This window comes from Curcuma longa, chromosome 1 (genome assembly GCF_044706935.1).
Source record: "Curcuma longa cultivar G26 ecotype Majalengka, Jawa Barat chromosome 1, ITB_CL_G26_1.1, whole genome shotgun sequence".
NCBI lineage: Eukaryota > Viridiplantae > Streptophyta > Magnoliopsida > Zingiberales > Zingiberaceae > Curcuma > Curcuma longa.
In genome coordinates, this window is record NC_133861.1 from 27,316,746 (window position 1) to 27,334,076 (window position 17,331).

The 17,331-nt window shown below is 35.6% G+C and overlaps 1 protein-coding gene across 3 annotated transcripts; it reads right to left on the minus strand.

Moving 5' to 3' along the window:
- Positions 1-34: 34 nt before the first annotated feature.
- On the minus strand, positions 35-16,499 carry LOC141845964 (uncharacterized). 3 transcript variants are annotated; one of them, XR_012603310.1, is made up of 6 exons: positions 16,257-16,499; positions 16,040-16,182; positions 15,726-15,910; positions 598-711; positions 306-529; positions 35-175 (listed from the first exon to the last, which is right to left on the minus strand). XR_012603310.1 is itself a non-coding variant. In XM_074733951.1 (5 exons), the coding sequence occupies exons 1-5, from the start codon at positions 16,497-16,499 to the stop codon at positions 402-404; spliced, it is 813 nt and encodes a 270-aa protein (XP_074590052.1). In that variant the 3' UTR covers positions 195-401. The 3 variants fall into 3 exon arrangements, 1 of the variants encoding a protein (XP_074590052.1); XR_012603309.1 differs by having other exon boundaries at positions 35-180; XM_074733951.1 differs by lacking the exon at positions 35-175 and having other exon boundaries at positions 195-529.
- Between the last annotated feature and the right edge of the window lie 832 nt (positions 16,500-17,331).

A 17,331-nucleotide genomic window follows, 5' to 3' on the forward strand; every position in this document is an offset into this window, starting at 1 on the left:
TCAAACACACCTTATAATTTGCACTGCATTTAGATATTAATCGAAGGAAATGATCTTACCATCACGCAAATATAGAAGTTCTCAAAGGAATTGATACCTTGTTGTGCATGGTTTTGCAACAAAATGAGCATTGCATGTCAAATTCTGGCACATTTGATAGCAAAGCAGGATAAGTCTATACTGCAACACAAGATTATGCTATAAATAAATATTATAAATAAGAAACACGAAATTACAGATTGATCAAATAGCAACTTTCCTGTCATTTCTTTACGAGAATAGAGAGTGCTATTTCTATCACTCACCTCTTATCAGCTCGACCAACAAGAAACTCCAATTGCAACTCCCAAGAAGTACAGAAGCACGCACAAGGCTTCTTCATCTCACCAAAGGATTTTCTATCATTTCTTTACAAGAACATAAAGTGCTACTCGATCACTACGGTAATCAGGATGCCATTGCTTCTTATCGACTCGACCGATGAGGAACTCTTTCATAGCAACCTCAAAGAAGTACTCGAGCACAGCATCTGCCAATTAGAGATATAAGCAATCTGTCGTTGTATGTTTTAGAGAGCTTTGAGCTAACAGTGGCTACCATTTCGGAGTTCCCCGGCCAAAAAAACTGTTGTCTGAAACCCACAAATTTGTTTTAGCGTCAACAATAGATCTTCAACTGCTCCTTCACTGTACACAACATCTGATCCAAGAACTGAAATAAAAATTATTACTGATAAGAGTTTGCTGAAGTAAAAGATCATCTTTCTAGAAGCTCGAACTTGCCAATGCTCTATCTGACAAGTGAAGGAACATTGAGCATCAAGTTCAGTCTATAACTTATGTTCAGATGAGATTGGATACATGGATTATCTTGCCATTGAACTTACATAGATAAGGTTAATGACCATAAGGTTTTTAATATTCTTTTAGCCTGAGAGTTGAGACCTATGAAATGCATATAACATGTCAAATAAGAACATGATATAAGTGTATGATAATGTTTTGTTAGGTTGAAATGCATAGCTCTTAGTTTCACATCTTGTGCCTATTCTTGTTATGACCTATGCGAGCTAGAGAGGATGTAAATAGCTCCGATCGCTTTTTGTTTTGATCTTGTACTCGTCGTTTGAATGTGCAGCGGAATTCTTAAATCAAATTTGACGTCACATGCATAACTTCGGAATTTACTTAGTATCTATCTCCTTGAGACAACTAATCTCCCTTCACTATGAACTTCTCTTTTTCAGATACCTTCCAAAGGCAGAGAAATCTCTTACAAGTTGTTCTTACAACAAATACAACAAGAAAATAAATACAAATACAAATACAATCAAAGTAAACTACTTTACATAAATCTTGCTTTGAGCATTTTCTTATTGCTTGTAATTGTCTCTTGTTGGTCTGGAAATACACCAGCATTTCATCCTCAAACCTCTAAAAATTGGAGTTTTCAAATCTCCATGAAACCCCTTTTTCTAGGATTACTCTCGCGTTGATTTCCACCTACCAATCGATTGATCTTACTTATCAATCAATTGTCACATCAGATCCGACCGTTTAAACTTGCAGAATGACTATTTTTGCTTTACCAATCGATTGCATCAATCGATTGTTTTAGACCAATTGATTGCGCCAATCAATTGCAAAACATTCTGTTTGTTAGTTACCTTCTTCCAATCGATTGCACTACGCGATTGATAGTCAACCTTAAACTCTGAATTCCGAGTTTAGGGTTTACTAATAGATTGGTAAACCTTACCAATCGATTGGTCACACAGCAAACACGGAATTTCAAGTTTAGGGTTTGCTAATCGATTGCTTCGTTGTGTCAATCGATTGCTAACCCTAATTTCAATCCTTTCAAGGTTGAATTCGTGTTTTTCCTAGTATCCGATTTGACCTCAACCTACCAAGGCTTCCTTTGCCCAATATCCAATCATCCATGACCTGCTGGGACTTCCCATTACCCATCATTCGATCAATCTTAATCTGCTAGGACTTCCTCTGTCCAACATCCAGTCATATGTAACCTGTTGGGACTTCCCATTGCCCAACATCTGATCAACCTTGACCTACCGGGACTTCTTCATTGTTTAACATCTAATCAACCTGGCCATCCTCTGTCCAATATCAGTCATCTGTGACTTACTGTGATTTCCCATTGCCCAACATCTCGCCAACCTTGATCTGCCGAGACTACATCGATGTCTGATATCTGATCAACCTTGACTTATCAAGACTTCCATCATCACCAAGTGTCCGGTCTTCCATGACCCACTTAGACTTTCCATCTCGTGCCAAGTGTCCGGTACTCTATTTAGATTTTCCATCACGTGCCAAGTGTTCAATCTCCTCCATGACCCACTTGAAATTTTTATCTCGTGCTAAGTGTCCGGTCCTCCATGATCCACTTAGACTTTTCACCGTCAAATACTTAGTTAACCTTGAGCCACTTGACTCTTCTTCACTATCAAGTATCCGATCAACCGTAACCTACTTGACATCTAACTGATATATTACTCAAATATTGAAACCCAACTCGAGTCAACTCGAGCTTGGTCAATCTTGACCTGAGGTCGATTGCACCAACAATCTTCTCCTCTTTTATATTTGATAATATATTTAAATTAGGTAACTCATTAACCCAACTTCCTATTTCATCCTTCTTTTCATGTCAAAGCATGAATGAGAGTTTCTAACTTAAACCCCATATTCTCCTCCTTTGGCACACATCAAAAAACTTTTCTCAAGATTCATTCGTCTTATCCAATTCAATCCTCCTAGATGAAGATTACCTACCTTCCATTGCATCCAATGCTCAATCTAGAGCATACAATCCTTTAATCATCACTAAGCCTCAAAATTTTCAAATCTCCTCATTTCATGTCCAAATCATGCCTTTAAGGTAGGCCTCCCTCAAAGCATCCTCTAACTTCAATCATTACACCAACAATGATTTGAAATTCCTAAACATTTAAGAAAATCCAAATCATCAGATTAAAGATTCAATCTTGAATCTAACCCTCCTCAAATCCTCATTCATTTTCTTTTACTATCCCTTTTCATATTTTCATCAAGAAAATTCCTTTAAATATTCTTCCAAGTATATCAGAGAGTTAGAGATAGTTACAATACCTAAGAGTGTGCTTAACTGGTATAAACATCCTATTTCAGCCAAACTCTAGCTATCAATCGATTGGTAACACCAATTGATTGGTAGCTTGAAAATCTGAAATTTCAATTTTCAAACCGAATTTTAAAAATGCATAAATAATTCTACAAGTTTCCAAAAATTAAAAAAATTCATATAGACATTACTTGTATCAAATACTATCAAAAAAATAATTTTCTATAAAAATTCATCTTATTTTCAAATGATGGTATAAAGTTGAAAACTTCAATGTTTCACTCTAACTTTGTATCAACCTAATCAATGGTGATTCCTACAACAAATAGACTTCACCAAGATTTTTCAAAATGATTTTGAAATGGTTTTCAAAAATAATTTCTACCTATGATGTGTGGGCTAAATGCACATGACTACACATTAACTTTCCCGATGATTGACCATGTAAAATCCATTTAAGTTGATAAAACTAAAGTTCATTTTGATGTATCAAATCAACATCTTGAACTTAGTTCATCATCCTAACATCTTACTTGGGTCTAAAGTGTCTCAATCCTATAATTTTTGTGAGATGTAAATATTTTTTTTTCTAAAACTAAAAGATCATGCATTTCTATCTAATCATTTTCAAATTGACCATCCTATCTAGAATGTCAACCCATGTCATTTTTTACCTTAATTATAAAAAATTAAAATAATACATGTAAATGAGCATGGCATACATCAAATACATAACTTCAAGAGAAAATTATGATAAACTAATGATGCATGTATGACATGGCATATATCAAAATATCATGGCAAGATGTAATATTAATGTATGTGCACCGGGCTACCCTTTTATGATGTTATAACATGTGATAGAGCACACAAGCATGGTAGTTGTAGCATAAAATAAATTCCTAAATTTTTCATCTACGTTTTATCAACTAATCACTATGTCAAATCCACAATTTGACGTAGGTAGTTCTATCTCCCTCGACTGTGTCAAAAATCCCAACTTGACACACTTTTGAATTCTATCCTATTTGTGTCACTTTTAATCAACTTAAGAACTCAATTCTTATTGGCACACTATAGAAATCTTCCAAAATAAGATTTGAATTTTCATTCTCAAAATATCATAATACCTTGAAAATGTCCTAAAATGTCAACTTCACCATGGTTGAGTTAACTACCTTTCCAATTTGGATTGACACACCCTATACCCACATAGTGTGAAGAGATCACACTCTTAGACATCCAATATCTATTAGAGCTCCTTGGGTGCACTGATACTTACTAGGAATAACTTCTCTAGATATCTTCTTAATGACTTTTCTAGGCTTGTTAGAAGTCTTAGTCATGCTAGTCTTCTCAAGATCAACACTAGGAATAACCTTCCTTGTAACCTTGATTTGACTCCTAGACCTAAAATTAGTTCCATAGTTATATGGAACTCTATGGTATGAAATCATGCTTTCCTTGGACTTAGGTTTATATCTCAAACCTTTATTGCCCATAGATGGCTCTTGTCTACCTAGGCCTAGATTTTTCTTGTTAGGCCCTTTAACTTCAGAATAATAAATTGCAAATTGACTTTCTTATTGTTAGAAAAAGAGATAGAAAGATTTGTATAGATTGCATGGTCATCCCTGGAAAAAGTTTAACTACCCAACATAGGTTAGTAATGTTGGATATGCATCTCAAGCATAGTATTAATAAAAGAAATATATATACGCTCTTAAAATTAAGTGGTGGAAGTTAAAAGATAGGAAGCAAAACATATTTAAAGAGAAAGTAGGAGTACAAGTATTAGGTAAAAAATACGGCGACTTTAATACGACATCGGATAAAATGGTATCAATGTTGAAAATAGTAGCAAAGAGTGTATTCGATGAGTCAAAGGGACATGCACCACCACGTAAGAAATCTAGGTGGTGGAATGAGAAAGTACAAGAGAAAATAAAGGAAAAACAAACAACCTATAAAGAATTATATATTTTGTAAAAACAAGAAAAATTTTAAAAAATTTACAATAGCCAAGAAAGAGACTAAGAAAGCAATGAATGAAGCCCGGAATGAAATCTTTAAACGGTTATATCAAAAATTAGATATAAAAGAAGGGGGGAAAAGACATTATAGAATAGTTAAAGTAAGAGAGAAAGACAAAAGATCTTATCCAAACAAAATTTATTAAAGGTGAATGCAATAGGGTATTAGTAAATAATGAAAAAAATAAAAGAGCGATGGAAGAGGTATTTTCATTAACTTTTTAATAAAGGTTTAGATGATCAACTTAGCTTAGGTAATTTAAGTAGGTATAAGTAAAAAGACTTAAATGTTTATCGTAGAATTCAATTTTTAGAAGTAGAATAAGCTTTAAATGAGATGCAAAATAGAAAAGTCATTGAACCAGATGATATTTCAATGAAGGTATGGAAGTATCTAGGGAAACAAAATATTGAATGGCTTACAAAATTATTTAACATGATATTGAAAATAAAAAAAATGTCTGATCAATGGAGGGTAAGTACTTTAGTTCCCTTGTATAAGAATAAAGGAAACGTAGAAAATTATGCAAACTATAGAAGTATTAAACAAATAAGTCATATCATGAAACTTTAGGAAAGAGTAATAGAAAAGAGATTAAGAAAGAAGATTACGGTGACCGAAAATCAATTTAGATTCATGCCTGGAAGGTCGACAATAGAAAAATATCAAGAGCAAAAGCAAGATCTACTCATGATATTCATTGACTTAGAAAAAGTTTATGATAGAGTTGCAAGAGAAATTATATGGAGAATTCTAGAAAAGAAAAGTGTTAGCATAACATATATTAAACTAATTAAGGATATATGAGGATGTAGACTTCAGGCGAATTAACTGAAGATTTCCAATAAAGATGGGGTTACATCGAGAATCAGCTCTAATGCTCCGTTTGGATGGGGTGAGGGAAGGTTCATTAATGGAAGGGGAAGGGAAGGGAAGGGAGGGAAAGGGAGGGAAAGGGAGGGGAAGAGAAGTAACCTTGTTTGGGAAGAAAAAAAAATTTATTCGGAAGGGAAGGAAAGGGAATAGAAGTTAAATATATAAAAGGTCAAAAATAACCTGCATTTCTTCCCAAACTCCTCGGCGATAATAAGCAGAATAGGAAGAAGAACCAAAAGGTTGAACTTTGATCGGCGAGGTGCGCTTCTGAAACCCCTTCTCCTTCCACTTTGTTTCCCCTTCCGAAACCATGAACCTCAAGCAACATTGGATCATTAAACCTAACATTCCCATCAACCAGTAACAAGCCATGGAGCCGAAATCCCCCTAATCGGCAGTTCGCCACAGCAAGCACAACCAAAAAAAAACGAGCCAAGAAGGGATCTCACCTCCGATTGAAGCATCTCCCCTTACTGTCGAGCACCACCCGCCGTCAGTAATCCGAAGAAATCGAGCCCAACTTCAACGCAAGCTGTGGATCACAGCAATCTCAGCAATCCGAAGAAATCCCCATTGAAAACCTCACAAACCCAAGAATCTTGGCTTACCGGTCAGTTTCTTTCCTCCGATCCCGATCTCCGCCTTCGCGTGTCGCGCCAATCGCAGCCTTCCGAACGGACCAAATTCCCCCCCCCTCGGAGCATGACAGACACGTCGGCGTTTCACCTGGGCGCCGACGCTGGTTTTGGAGAAGTGCGATCGTGCCGTCCCAAGACCCTGCTCCTGCTCTCGCCCACGAACAAGACGACGATGCTCGACTGTTCTGGGGATTCGGAGAAGACACCCATGGCGAGGGAGCTTGTATACTCCGCGGACCTTTGGCGAGACCAGGTTCAGCATTTCGTCGTCCTCTCCGTTCCCGTGCCGGTGGGTAAAATTGGAAGATACGTTTAATATTTTTCTTCCCCTTCCTTACACCCCGATTTGGGGTGTAAGAAATTGTGGCTATTCATGGGCATGAAAGGGGAACACTTCCCCTTCTTTCCCCTTCCCTTCCTTACCTCACCCCATCCCAAACAGAGGTAAATTTTTTTTTCCCCTTTCTTGCCTTTCCCTCCCTTTCCCTCACCTCCTCCCAAACAGAGCGTAAGTCTCTATTTTTTTATACTAATCATGGACGAACTCACTTGACACATTCAAGACACATTACCAGTGCATGTTATTTACAAATGATATTGTTTTGATAGATAAGACACATGAAGGAGTAATGTTAAACTAGAATTTGGCGGGAAACACTAGCAGTGAAATATTATAAACTTAGTAAAATAAAGACGAAATATATGAAATTTAAATTTAGCAATATTAAACGTAACGAAACAATTGTTAAGATAGAAGATGATGATTTGTCTGAAATTGAGAACTTTAAGTATTTAGGATCATTTTTACAAGACGAAAGAAGGATTGAGAAAAATATTTTACATAGAATACAAAAAGGATGGTTGAAATGGAAGAGAGCATCGAGTGTTTTATGTGATTGTAAAATACCTCTAAAACTTAAAGGAAAATTCTGTAAAACTACAGTTAAACCTGCTATGTTATATGACGTTGAATGTTGGGTCATGACTCGAGCACATGAGCAAAAGATAAGAGTTATAGAGATGAGAATGTTAAGATGGATGTGTGGTTATAGGAGGATGGAAAGAATAAGAAATAATAACATTAAAAAGAAAGTCGGAGTTGCATCTATTGATGAAAAACTTCGAAACACATGTTTAAGATGGTACATCAAACGAGAAAGAAGAAGATCAAAAAAGACTTGGTTAGCAACAATAAAATAAGATAAAATTTATTTAAATATAGATGATGATATAGTAGGGGATAGAGCCCAATAGCGTAGAAAGATCAATATAATCAACCTCACCTAGTGGGATAAGACTTGATTGTTATTGTTGTTGTGTACCCTTTAACCTCATTTGTCATAATTTTTAAGATCTTCTCAAACTTATCAAGTCTTGACCTCAAAACTTGATTTTCCATTTCTAAGTTATTCATGGTGCCTTGGACATTTTTCTTTCTAGACATGTGTCTAAAATTCTTATGGATATTGCCTAGATTATTTTCTATCTTCTTATCCTTAAATAGTTCTAACATGATATGATCTATAATTATTCTTAGAATTTTCATATTTTCTATTATCATGATAATGAGCACTAAGATGACAACATTTATTTCTAGCATGCATCTTATCATGATGTGAAGGAATAACATTATTAAATGATACTTATGAAACCTCCCTTAAGTTTAAGCTCTCTCCTTTACTTTTATTTTAATGATTTCCCATTGGACATTGATTCCTATAATGTCATTTTTTATTACACAAGAAGCGCACACCGTGCTCCTTGCCCTTTCGTATTACGAGGCTGATCTCTTTTGATTTCTCCTTCACCTTGGGTGTCATTGTAACCTTCTTCTTGATTAATTTCGAATATTTGATCTTATAGTATCCTTTCTCCCTACACTCAAAGCATATTATATGATCTTTATCTTTATGAATTAAGTTTGTTATACCTTCTTTAATCGTAGGGTGGCATATGATTCTTCATTGGTTCTGGATGTTGAAGCTTCTTCTTGTTCCGCCGCTAATGGCTTATGCTGCCCCTCAATCCTTGAGGTGGATGTCTCTTCAATATCCTTCTCGAATATTGAGCACCTCCCAACCTCTGAATCCTCATGTTCTTAATCCAAAGAATCCCCCTCTTTGAATTTGACTTCACTTTGCATTGAGGTTGGATCTTCATGAAGTTTGGTCAATTTACTTCATAGGTCCTTGGTATCTTGATATATATCTATTCTATACAAAATATCATTAGGAATCAAATTAATTAAAATTTTGATTACCTTGTCGTTATCTTAGATTTTTAAAGTTGCTCCTCGTTCCATTTCTTCTTTTCGAGTATTTTTTCCTTAGCCATCAATTAGGCCTTTAAATCACTTTAAATCACTCCATTAGAATGAACTAATCTTTAAAATTCATCATGAAGAAATTTTCAACCCTAGCCTTTCATTGAGCAAACCCTCCTAATCTAAAAGAGGTGGAACTCAAATATCGTATTTGAGTCCGTCTTTGAAATTCATTTGACCTCTTCAAAATATAAATCAAAATCTAAAGTTTTATCTTCTACGTCTAGCTCGTGCTCCGACGAAAGTTAATCCGATGAAGAGCAACTGAATCTGATACCACTTATTAGGACCTGTGCAAACTAGAGGGGGATGAATAGCTCTGATCGCTTTTAGTCTTGATCTAATGCTCGTCATTTGAATGCGCACCGAAATTCTTAAATCATACTTGACACCACATGCATAACTCCGAGATTTACTTAGTATCCACCTCCTTGAGGCAACTAATCCATGGTTTACTCCTAGTAATCTCCCTCCACTATAAACTTCTCCTTTTCAGATACTTTGCGAAAGCGGAGAAGTCTCTTACAAGTTGTTCTTACAACAAACACAACAAGAAAATAAATACAAATGCAAATACAAAGTAAATCATTTTACATGAATCTTGCTTTGAGTGTTTTCTTGTTGTTTGGAATTGCCTCTTATTGGTCTGAAAATGCACTAACACCTTCTCCTCAAACCTCCAAGAACTAGCGTTTTCAAATCTCCATGAAACCCCCTTTTTAAAGGTTACTCTCGGGTTGATTTTCACCAACTAATCGATTGGCCTTATTCACCAATCGATTGTCATATCATATCTGACCATTTAAACCTGCAGAACAGCTATTTTTGCTTTACATTCCAAAGCATTCTAGCCACCTTCTTCCAATCGATTATACCAATTGATTAATAACCAATCCTAGACCTTGAATTCCGAGTTTAAGTTTACCAATCGATCGGTGAATCTTGTCAATTGATTAGTCACGCATAAACCCAAAAGTCCAGGTTTAGGGTTTGTCAATCAATTGTTTTGTCACGTCAATCGATTATTAACCATAATTTCATCCTTTTCAAGATTGAATTTGTGTTTTACCTGATATCCGATTGTCCTCGACCCACCAAAATTTTCTCTACCTAACATCCAATCATTTGTGACCTGCTGGGACTTCCCGTTGTCTAACATCCGATCAATCTTGATCTGTCAGGACTTTCTCTGTCCAACATCCAGTCATCCGTGACCTACTGAGACTTTTCATTGCCCAGCATTCGGTCAACCTTGACCTGTCGAAACTTCATCGTTGTCTGACACCTGGTCAATCTGGAATTCCTCTACCTAATATCCAACCATCCGTGACCTATTGCGACTTTCCGTTGCCCAACATCCAGTTAACCTTGATCTATCGAGACTTCATCGTTATCTAAGATCTGGTCAATCTTGACCTGCCAAACTTCCATTATCACCAAATGTTCAATCTTCCATTACCCACTTGGATATTCAATCTCAAGCTAAGTGTCCAATTCTCTATGATCCACTTAGATTTTTCATCTCTGGACAAGTATCCGGTCAACCGTGACCCACTTAGACTTTTCACCATTAAATATTCAGTCAACTTTAACCTACTTGACTCTTCTTCACTATCAAGTATCGGTCAACCTTGACCTACTTGACATCTAACTGAAATATCGCTCAAATATTGAAATCCAACTCGAGTCAACTCGAACTTGATTAACCCGATCAACCTTGATCTGAAGTCGATTGCACCAACAGTGTCTTTCAATTTAAAAATCTAATTATAAGTTGCTTTGACAATATCTTATTCAAGACAAGTGTAGATCCATGTCCCTTGATCAATAAGGATAGCATTTGTCCACTTGAAATGTCAGTGGATATAATATGTAACGCATGTATAGAGGGGACAGATAGAGACCCATGTATTAGATACCCAATGCATAGTGCATATATGGTCCATATTTAAAAAGCTAATATATGTGTGTCTAATAAAGAATGCATAAAACTCCCACCAATACAGTCCCGAGAAAGAATTAGACCACATTGACTTTATTATACCCAGTCTTACCCTACATTACAAGAGGCTATTTCTGCGACTCAAACTCATGACCACAAGATCACATGGCAACAACTTTACCGTTGTGTCTAATATAAAATATATAACAATCTATATGATTAACATTGTCAAACATGTCATATTGCAAACTACAAAGATTAAACACATGTGAAACAAATGTTTAAATCAACACCTATAAGATACCAAACCAAGAACATACATTCTGAAAGTGTTCCAAGAACATACCAATGAGTGAAAAAGTGACAAGGCCAATTTAACTTTGCATGTCTTAGAAATGATTAAATTAAATGATTAAAGTTGCCATGTTCTCTCATTTCCTTTTTTACCTCTCCTCAAGTAGACCAAACAAAAGAAATATTTCCCCTCTCTCTTTCTTTCCCTTTTCCCTCACCCAATACTCTTCCTTTCTTTCTCATCTTCCTCCCTTCAAATAGACACAGCCTCTATGATACTGTTAAGCACATATCATGGGATACCGTGAAGCTGTTTCATGTCTTTAAATAGAAAAAATATATAATGGTTATCATCTCGATGTCTTTCAATCAATTTTTTGCAACATTGCAGTGCTCCTCGTAAGATTTAAATTGATAATTTGGGATTTCTTGCTTATGGGCTAATGGTGAGACATTTTATTACTTGGTTAAAATTTACAAAGGTTATAATGAAAAGAAAGGATGAGCTCAATGTTGGTGTAATCGACTCCTAATCAAAGATAACCAGGTTGACCAAGCTCGAGTTGATGCGAGTTGGGGTTTGATATTTGACTAATATATTAGTTAGTCGAGACGTCAAGTAAGTCAAGGTTGGCTAGATATTTGACAGTCGATCAATATATTAGTTGGTCGAGGAAGAGTCAAGTGGGTCAAAGTTGACCGGATACTTGACGGTGAAAAATTCAAATGGATCATAGTTGACCAGACACTTGGTAGTCGGAAGTCCAACATGGAATTGGCACAAGACAAAAAGTCCAAGTGGATCACGATTGACCGGACACTTAGTGATCGGAAGTCCAACAAAGAGTTGGTAAGTGGGAAGTCTAAGTGGTCATGGATGACCGAACACTTGACGGTCGGAAGTCCAACATGGAATTGGCACAAAAAGAAAGTCCAAGTAGGTCACGATTGACAAAGCACTTGATGGTCGGAAGTCCAACAGGAAGTTGGCATAATGCATGAAGTCCCGAGAGGTCAAGGTTGATCGGATGCTAGCAACAAGGAAATCCCGACAGATCAAGGTTGACCGGATGCTAGGCAACAAGAAAGTCCCGACAGGTCAAGGTTGATCAGATGTTAGGCAACGAAAAGTCTTGACGGGTCAAGGTTGACTGGATACGACTGCTACATTACTCATGAACAGTAATTTGCTACATTAATAGTCGGTTGGTGGGCAATGTGGCAGTGTATAGAAGTTTCAAAACTTGACTGGAAAACTCGATCAATTACGACCAATCGATTGATAAGTGTATCAGTCGACTAATGTCATTATTCTACAGTACCCGAGAACAATATTTTGCTATAATAACAATCGATTAATGGGCACTATAGTAGTGTACAGAAACTTTAAAACTCGATTGGAAAACTCGAATGATTACGATTAGCCGACTGATGTCATTGTTCGAGTAACAGAAAGTTCAGAACTCAACTACGAGATTCAACTATTTGTGACAAGTTAACTATAGGATTTAACTGATAGTGGTCAAATAGGTCAAGAAAGAACCATTCTGCTATAGTACCCGTGAATGGTATTTTACTATAGGGTTGTTATAATAAAAATCGGCTAATGAGTTTAATCAATCGACTATTGGGCACTATAGCGATATACAAAAGCTTCAAAATTAGACTAGAAAACTCGACTGATTACGATCAGTCGACTGATTACGATCAGTCGACTGATAGAGTGTATCAGTTGATTGAAGTTATTGTTCAAGTAAACAAGGAGTTCAAAACTCGACTGTGAGATTCAACTGTTCATGATAAGTCGACTACATGGTTTAGCAGTCGACTAATGGTGGTCAAACAAGTCAAGAAGGAGTCATTCTGCAAGTTTAAATGGTCAGATTCGACAGAGTGGTCAACTAATGGGTAAGAATAATCGACTAATATGTGAAAATCAGCCTGAACAACAACCCTATAAAAGAAGGTTTTGAGATGTTTTAAAAAGGCTGATTCTTAAGAGGTTAGAGGCAAAGTGTTGTTGCATTTTCTACTATCAAGAAACAATCCAAAGCGACAAATAGTAATCCAAAGCAAAGTTCATTTGTAAAGTTATAACTTTTATTTGTGTTTGTGAATTTCATCTTCGTATTGCTTTGTAACAACAGGTGTTGTAAAAGGTTTCTCCACCTCCAAAAGGTATCCGAGAAGGAAAAGAATAGTGGTGGTAGATCCATAAGACTAAAACTTGGAGTAATCGCCTTGGGAGGCGGCGAACTAAGTAAAATTAGTTTGTGGTGCATGTGTCTACATTGATCTGTTGAATTTGTTTCCATTGCGTACTAACAATTTGTAGACAAGCACAAGATCGAGATAAAGTGATCGAAGTTATTCACACCCCCCCCCCCCCCCCCCCTCTTCTAGCTTGCAAGGTCCTAACACTCAAGAAAAAACGGATTAATCAAAGCAAGACAACAACAAGAAACGGAACACAGATAAAATGAGCAAGGTATTGAGGCTACTGAGGAAGAACAATAAAAGGATTCAAAAAATCAAATTGTGGTTTATTTTTAGTAACTGATTTCATCCTATAGCCACTGCTTCTTCTTTTTTGAGCAAACTATAGGTCTTTGTACTGAATTATGATTTAGACTCTAATTTATATTTCATCTAACCCATTGCTTGTGTTACATGAATGCTCAAGTGTGTTCTTTTTGTTTTTATATCTTCCCTTTCCATTTGAAATTACATATTCTAATTTGATTTGATTTTTGAGATATTTTTCTCTATCAATTGGCAGACAGAATCTTAGCACATAGAGAATCTTAAGATGGAAGGTTCTTCACACTATGCATAATCCCTAGAGACGTTGCTGACTCGTTAGATGGATGAATCATTGAGGACATCATTAACTATGAAGAGTTCGTCCACTCTAATAATGAATTTGTCTATTTTAATATAAAAGGAAATTTATATTAAATTGATAGGAGATTTTATAAATATTTAATGTTAAATTGTAAATGATCATTGTTTAATGCAATTATAATGTCTCTGTATAGATTATTATCTCTATAGGATTATTAGGAACAAATTGTTAATTTAACTCTGATAATCTATATGGAGATAAATGGAATTGTATTCAATTGCCTCTAGAAAAGGTTATCAATAGAGACCATTATAATTGTTTTTATAAGTATTTACAGATACAGAGTTAATTTTCTCTAAAAAATACTTATGTTTTAGCAATAATTATAATTGTGTATAGATATAGATTGAGAATTTATTAATTGCATCTAAAACAAATGTTGAATTTTAGTGACAGTTATAATTGCCTCTATAAACTTTCTAGTGCCCCTAATGCTTTTAGGGAGACTAGCTTCTAGGTTTTTTTTTTTAAATGTCCAAATATGTTTTAGAGGAAAATTATTTAGGGCAAATAAGTATGACGCTAAATCTAACTTTTGTTGCAGTAATAAAAAATTATTATGGCTTCTATTTGATTTGGTTCAATCCAGTTGGGATTGAACTATATTCGATTTCCACATAAAGAGGATTGTGTATGTTAGATGCAATGTGATATGCTACTGAAAATGACTAAGTGGTTGCATATGGAGCCACTTCGGCTGCTTTTTTAAAGCATGTACCTTACAACTTTGATTTGAACCACATTCGATTTCGAGGATTGTGTATGTTAAATACAATGTGATATGCCACTGAAAAAGCCTAAGCGATCACATATGCAGCCACTTCGGCTGCTTTTTTAAAGCATCTATCTTGCAACTTTGTTAATTGTTTCAATGACTTTTTTTTCCCTATGATTGATTTTTTTTACCAAAATGCATCCAGCATCAGAAAAGCAACTTAAAGAAAACACTTATAAGGGAAAAAGAGGAACTAATTTAAGATTCATATTTAAGCATAAGTATAGAAAAGCAAGCTAGAAGTTCATCTCTTTGTGAAGAATCAAAGAAGAACAATACTCACACTAGATGTCCTATGCCAATGCTCTTACAAGGAGTGCAAACTAGTACCTAGGGCCTTATCCTTGTATATTAGATCCTCTATATTTATATATGGCTGTAGTATAGAGGAAATTCTTCCATTACTGTTCCAATTTAGGACATGGTAGATCTGGAAATCATCTGTGAGAAACGAAACATAATTTGGTTTCAACGAATGAGAAAGGCGTAGTTTCTTTAGCACAAAAAGTAGACTCCCTGCTCTCTATTTTCAGGTCATGTAAACACCAGCAATAATTACTTTGCCCGATTGAATGAACGAAAATTTAAAAGACCCAGAGGAATCCATCCTTTCCCCTGAAAAACCATTGGTTCAAGGAAGATTGTATATAGGCATATCCTCTCAGGTAGAGGTGTCCTAGTATATCCATGATGTGCAAATGCAGCTCACAAATTGTATTGAAGCTATTGCTATATAATTGATTACGGTAAATCAAATAGAAAATTAATCATTCAAACCAGTAGATGAGGAAACGGATGCACACAAGTCTTACCAATATCAGGCAAGGGATCAAGCAGATCCTGATCCAGATCATCACCCCATACAAGCTCAGTGACATGCGTTGAACCACGCCTATTGCCTTTCTCCACATTCTGATCTACATTTTTCTTCAAAAGCTTCAGCCGATCAGGTAAGTCAGTCAGAACGGCATCTGCGCCCAAGAGAGCTGCTATACAGCTAAAAAGCACACGAAAGAGCATTCGATAAGCTTCAACAATATGCTTTCATAAAGCCACCATCTTAACTCAGATGCAGGTATTAAATTAAATGCATAGATTTAGAAAGATAAGTGGATCAAAGTTTTACCCAACTAAGCCGCAGCCAGCACCGAGTTCAATGACTCGTTTTCCATGGAGACGTAGGGTTCCCGAATCCACAGAATGCTCCAAGAACTTGCCGAGAACAATTCCGCTGTCCCACATCACGGCCCCGGTAACTCCAGGCGTGCTCTGGAAATATAAGAAATGGTGCGCATGAGAACTAAGGAGTTCGAGCAAAAGGAAGTTAAAGGATTTCACTTTACCATGGAGGAAGGGGACTGGTGGATGGTGAGGTGCTGGCCGCAGGCGTCGATTGCGAGGGTTTGGGACGAGTGTCTGACGAAGAGATTCTGCCGCCGCGACGCCGGTTGCTGCAACGCCCACAGAAGAAGAATCTCCTCCGCCGCCGTCTCAACCAACTCCACGCCGCTACCATACGCTCCTAACCGCGACATGGGCGTGGCCGCGGCCGCCGCTTCGTTTTGCTCTGTCGATGCATCTTCCATGGCTGTGTGGCGGAACTCCGAGAAATTTATTTATATAATTAGTTCTTCTATAATAGAAAATAATTTATCTATAAAAAATATATTTTTAAATTTTTAAATTTTATAAATTGTTTTTTATTATTTATATAAAATTAATATCTTTCAAAAATATTTTCCAATCTTTAATATATAAATAAAAAAATATTTTTTTAATTGCCCGGTTAAATAAAGTAGGGTTTAGGGTTTAGGTAACAAACATGGGTTATATTAAGGATGCTTATGTATCGGATTTAGATTCTTTTTCTTTTCTTCCAGAAAAGAAAAAGAATCTGTCTCCATTTATGATATTCATCTTCGTTTCCATCCCATCTAATTACCATTATTCACTAAAAATTTATTAAAAAATATTTTCATTTAAAAATAATAAAAATTAATTTATAATTTATATAGTATTTGATTTCAAAGAACAATATATATATATATATATAATCAATATATATGGATCGGATATATATAATATTTTATCAGATCCATCTCCATATCTAATCTGAAAATTCACATATCCGATTATTCAATTATTTAATTAGATTTAAAAAATCAAAGAAAATTATAATACCTAGATTATATGAGTTGGCAAAATGGATATAATCATGTGAAATTGGCATGAAAATGAATTATGTTTTTCCCCTCTTTTTCAACCTTATCAATGTTGTTACCAAATACAAGTATCTATTATAGCTAATAAAGCTAAGATAATCTTAATAAATGCTTCAATTGAGTTCACATTTATCTTAATTTTTTTTTTTTACAATGATCATAACATCCATCGTTGGTAACATTAAGCCGGACACCC

Bases quoted from the DNA above. Each gene is read 5' to 3' on its own strand.
- LOC141845964 (XM_074733951.1), bottom strand. From the start codon at position 16,499: ATGGAAGATGCATCGACAGAGCAAAACGAAGCGGCGGCCGCGGCCACG. The intron at 15,911-16,039 runs GTAAAACTTTGA...TGTGCTTTTTAG, and splicing joins GCTGGCTGCGGCTTAGTTGG to CTGTATAGCAGCTCTCTTGG. The intron at 712-15,725 runs GTAAGACTTGTG...TTTTTATTTCAG, and splicing joins TGATCCCTTGCCTGATATTG to TTCTTGGATCAGATGTTGTG.